Source organism: Pyxicephalus adspersus, chromosome 1, assembly GCF_032062135.1.
Source record: "Pyxicephalus adspersus chromosome 1, UCB_Pads_2.0, whole genome shotgun sequence".
In the NCBI taxonomy this organism is placed as follows: Eukaryota; Metazoa; Chordata; class Amphibia; order Anura; family Pyxicephalidae; genus Pyxicephalus; species Pyxicephalus adspersus.
Genome location: NC_092858.1, coordinates 133787911 through 133793292, shown reverse-complemented (window position 1 = coordinate 133793292; position 5382 = coordinate 133787911). Strand labels below are relative to the sequence as shown.

Below are 5382 nucleotides of genomic sequence, written 5' to 3'. Positions count from 1 at the left end.
CTGCAAAATCTTTTGTTCTAGTAACTTCCATTACTATGGTTATCCATAATTCAGGTCCTCAGATATCCTAAGAAATCTAAAGTAATCTGCAGATCAGTACAGATACTCCTCTCCTAATGACCGGGTTCCATTCCAATGACCTGGTCATTAAACAAATTGGTTGTGGAGTGAAGAGTATAGACAAGAGATGGTCTGCAAAGCAGCATGTGACAAAGCTGTACAAAGCTCCCTTGAAGTGGAACTAAATGCACGTGACTGACCTATTAACGTTCCAGCGCACGGCACCACCATTTTTCTTCTTCTCTTCCTGCTGAAGATGATCTTCAGCCATCTTGATTGGCAATGGCATAATTATATAACTCCTTCAAAGACACGTGGGAATTCATTCAGCCTGGCATAAGCACTGGACTCCAGGTTTGCCTGGCAAGCTCAGCATGCACAGCTCAGCTTTGATGCCAGAAACTTGGAGCAATCAGGCTGGTAAGTCAAATTATTGTAGCAGGGCCTATGAATTTCAATTAAGTCATCACAAGAACATTCACATCCAGTCTTAGTATTCTTATTAGGAGCATCCAGTCCTGGTGCAAGCAGTGGGCTGACACAGTGAGCATAGAACTGTGCAAGACTGAGAATAAGGTAGTTGTAAACCTTAGTTTCCATTTATCAGAATTGGAAACATTGTAGTTTGGCAACTGCTTTTTTATCTGTCCTTGGTATACTATCTTACATTTAAGGCTCCTTTTATAGGTGACCATTGCCTAAAAGTAAGAAAACATACTTGGTAGCCAATATTTATTAATAAGACCAATCCAGTTTTGGAATTTTATATTTATTTATTAAAAAAATATTGTCTTTGTAAAAACAATAAGTTAAATATTTTACAATACTTTAAACCACAATAGCTGAAACAATTTCATACGTTTTGAGTTTAGTGTCCAAGATACTTATAAGTAATTTCATTACCAGAGAGACCTCTGCTTAGTCAACAGGTGGTGTAAAGAAAGTGAGGAACAGTGAAATATTAAATTTATAATCTTAAGAAAAAAAAAAACATTACTTCTCAGTTAGCAATATTTCAAAACAGTATATTTGTAAATGCACAAGGCCCTGTGGTAGTTTTTAAATGCACATAGGTGTTCCTAGTATACATTAACTTATGCATTCTTGATTTATACAAGTGCAAATGGCTTGTCTTCTGTTATAAAATTTACCATAATCATTGTTATATAAAATAAAGTTCAAATGGATCATTTTCAATAGATACAAGGAATAAATATCTATGAAGCCTTTAGCTTGGAGCTGGAGCAAATCATCTTTGCAAATTCCCAATTGTCCCAGTTAGTACACACAATGCAAACACTAAGTCTAAATTTAAATCCAACCAACGCAAGCACTTTTTTTTGGTATGAACAAAACTTAGAAGCACCATTTTCTGTTGTGCATCAAAATACTTTCTAATGACCCATCTCTCAAGGCAATAAACTGCACTGCACTGTTTTTTTTAACAAATACTTGACGTGAAAAGCAGTTTTGCAATTGATTTGCATATTAGGTAAAACTATAAAAATAATAATAATTTCCAAAGTTCGGTAACCCCCAGCAACTAATTGGATTTCATCTTACAATAGCTAATGTTACATTACTATTACAAAACTATTATTACTACTATTACTGTCAATGTTCTGCATGTTCCGGATTACTCCAGTTTGAAGTTTGCCTTGTTAGATCCAGTCTTATTTATCTAATTGAAACCAATGCACAGTAAAGTTGCCATAACATTCCTGAATTTATTAGGTTCATTTAAAATTTGGCAAAGTGGTGCCAACTATGTTAATGTACCATTGTAGTATGTACCCTGAACATGTATTTAAGGATCCTATATTCTGTCCTTATCTAAAGAATATGCATCTCTCCAGAAAGGTACCCATTACATCAATGCAAGTTTGGTATTTGTTATTGATTTTAATAAAAACATGCAAGCTGCTATTGGCTGGGAAAACATTTTTCTGCACTAGTGGTAGCCTATAGGGAAACTATGGCAAATGGGTATGACAATCTTTCAGGCAAGAGACCAGTCCCTTCCCATGGACCAGTCAGGGTGGAGTTATCTGCAAATCTTGCAGGCTGCCCCTAAACTAGTACTATAGGTTCTTTTTTGCACACCAATAATGATGTTTGTTTAGTAAATCAGTTAGTGCTATTTTGTCTGTAAAGGTATACGAAAAGCTAAAAAAAAAATTGATCCCACTTAGATCAAGCAAATTACTACAAAAGCTATTAGTATACAGAATGTCCACTTAGTTTGAAAGTCAGGGCAAAAAAACTCAAGCAGCTGAGCAGCTAACTGTGCATCTGCCCCTTTGTCATGTTAGATCTATATACACATTCTATTCTGTATTTTTGTTTTTGTACTGCAGTCATTATTTGCTGGTAGCAGCTAAATCTTTGCTCCTAGCATCTCCAACAGCATATCATCCATGTTCACAGTGCCAATAATCGGTCTGAAGAACAGTTCGGAAATGGCATTGACATTGATGGACCGCAGCAAGGAGAGCACTATTATGAGCTTGGCGAATCTAGCGTGGTCCCATCGCTGGATCATCTTTACATGCTCATTTAAAGCTTGGTGGGCTTCTTGTTGTAACCCTTGAATATACTGAGCACAGTGCAGTCCAGGTAAATCTGTAGGCAAAAATAGGAGAAATTATTAACTTGTAAAGCTATGAAATACACTTTTTTGCTTTTAATTACATTTTTTATATGTAAACGAGTGCTACATCAATGCAGATATAAAAACAGTGATTTAAAGCTCTATAAAATTCATATAAAGGTCATATAAAATTCAAACTGCAAATATGATTTTGATGGTTCATCTAGCTGAATACTGTAAATTATTTTTTACTGTGTTCCAGGGCAAAACTTTGCATTAATCTGGGCACTAGCACACTTGGAGCACACATTGTTTGCAGAGGTTTTGTTTTAACTCTTATACCCCAAACAATTATTTTACATAGACACATTATTTTCCCCTAACACCAGATATATTTCATAACTGTTTGAAAAGCTTTGAAAAGTAGTATGATACCTAAATAGGAATAAATTCAATTGGGTCTTCAAAACAACCTCCAAAACACCAGTCTTTGGTTCTTTGTTAACCTTTTCATAATATCACAAACTTTATCTCCCATTGACAAAGTGGAGAAGAAGGAAGGAAAAGTTCCAAAAGGAATGGCTTTATACCCAGAGCCTTTTACTCTAAAACCTAACATCAAACTTCTCTATAAATTCAAATGTGTGCATATTATGTACAATTTTATATTATTAATATATATATATATATATATATAGGCATATATTTTCACCTGTATATCTATAATTGTATGTTTTTTTTTAATTTAACATGTACATTTATTTTTTTTTTAATCATATATGTAGTAATGCTTTATCATGATAGAAGACATTACAAAAAGGTAATCTTTTATAGAAAAGTGAATGTGATATGTAGCAATGTCTCTCTATGGCAGTGCTGCATACCTATATTTTAAATTCTGCATCTAAGAACTTAGATATATTAACACTGAGCACTTTATATATATATATATATATATATATATATATATATATAGTACAGAAAGAAAGAGAAAGCTATTGAAGAGAATCTATTGTAAGGGAATATATATTGTTAACGAGTGACAATAGATTGTACACAAAAACTGATATGAATAATTTCATATTCTTTGTAATGTACTGTAGACCATGAACAGCTATTTATTATACATAATAATCATTTTAGCCTAAGTAAAATAAATGGAACTAAGTGATTGCATTTGTGAATATAATTTAAATATATAATTTGTAAATATAAAATAATACTGTGCTACTTTCTGGATGTTATTTTCCTTCAATGTTGCTATAGTATTTATGATCCATTTAAACTGATCTTTGTGATGATTTTATCATGTACTATTCACTTGTTTTATATTTGATCTAAAAACAATTCATTATACCAATACATCTGTTCAAATGTCATTAGGAACTCAAATAGTAGTTTTAATTTTCAATATACCAGTTAACCAAAATCAACTTTCGACTGACATTCTGCCTAATAACAGATATATAGTAAATAGAATTGTTTTGAATTGTTTTAATGTTTTGGTCTAATCAATCCAAAATATTGCATAAGCTAGATGAAATGAATCTGAAAGATCAGTCACTACTTTTTTATTTTGTGTTTATTCACTTTAAAAGCAATAACATTGAATTTGAATATAAACAATATGATGTTCCATGCAGAGATGTGACATCCTAGATGCTGTATTTATAAACACTTTCTAACAATAATTTATATATTTAATATTATATAATTCATCCAAACAACAATGTACCTGGATTAAACAGTACAATCCCTTTGAGATAGGCATATTCTTTGGTGCTAATCGCCAGGCTCCAACATTTCTCTAAAAACTCCTTGATCCATCTGATGTCTGTAGCAGAAGGCAGTTGGGAGAGTTTGTTTTGCTGCTGATGCTGGCTGTTTGGGAATAATAAGTCTTGTTGTGGATGCTCATGAGGAAATTTTCTTTCTTGCCTGTTAGTTAAAATCCTTTGCAACATGCTGGGTTCAGATGTTTCCACTATCTCAAAATCCACTTTGTCTTGTGCAAGTCCCAGTACAAGCAGGGGTGCCCAGCAGTTCCTGACCAGCAGTAACTGGTCTTCCAATGGCAGCTCCTGGAAGCATGGCACACTTTTTACAAATCTCAGGGTCTTCACCAGCACTGCTGATGCTGCCTTGCAGGTTACCTGGGGGCTCTTAAGAGTGACTTTCTTCTGTGATCCACAGGAACAGCTTTGTCCATATACCCTGCTGTGATCTTCCCTTCTTTTGCTGCTGTTGTGTGAATCCATGTGCTGTTCATTTTTCAGGATGTTGTACAAAATGCTCCCATGCCTCCTGTTATCTACAGAACAATGACATTTGTCTAAGCAAGCCATGGGGGAAAGGAGAGGATGAGAGCTCCTGGGCTGCTATGGCTGCTCTTATTACTGCAGCTTGTTCTGCCAGACAGATCCTGACTGATCCTCCTCTGCCTGCCCCTTCAGGTTACATTTACACCTTTGTTTCCACTCAGACAATATATTCAGTTCAAAAGGGGCAGACGCTCATTACTGGCTGAAAAAGAGAGCTACAGAAAGCACACCCCTTGTCAGTGATATTGTAGGAGCTAGAGGGAGCTTTGGAGCTGATCTGCACACATGTCTGTCCTGTTACAGCTAAAATCATTAAAAGACAACTCCAACTGCCAACAACACATTTTCCTAATAATACTCAATAAAAAAATAAAATACCATCCAAATTACCCCCCACCCAATTGTCTCCTA

General features: G+C 34.6%; 1 protein-coding gene across 1 annotated transcript; it reads right to left on the bottom strand.

Moving 5' to 3' along the window:
• Positions 1-813: 813 nt before the first annotated feature.
• On the bottom strand, positions 814-5130 carry NR0B1 (nuclear receptor subfamily 0 group B member 1). Its single transcript, XM_072427833.1, has 2 exons — positions 4386-5130; positions 814-2682 (listed from the first exon to the last, which is right to left on the bottom strand). Exons 1-2 carry the CDS (start codon positions 4993-4995, stop codon positions 2438-2440), a joined length of 855 nt encoding a protein of 284 aa, XP_072283934.1. The 5' UTR covers positions 4996-5130; the 3' UTR covers positions 814-2437.
• Positions 5131-5382: the final 252 nt, after the last annotated feature.

What these genes read in the sequence shown, in the direction of transcription:
- NR0B1 (XM_072427833.1), bottom strand. Translation starts at nt 4,995, where the DNA reads ATGGCTTGCTTAGACAAATGTCATTGTTCTGTAGATAACAGGAGGCAT. An exon ending in GATTGTACTGTTTAATCCAG is followed by an intron (nt 2,683 to 4,385) that starts GTACATTGTTGT and finishes TTTTGCCTACAG; the next exon opens with ATTTACCTGGACTGCACTGT.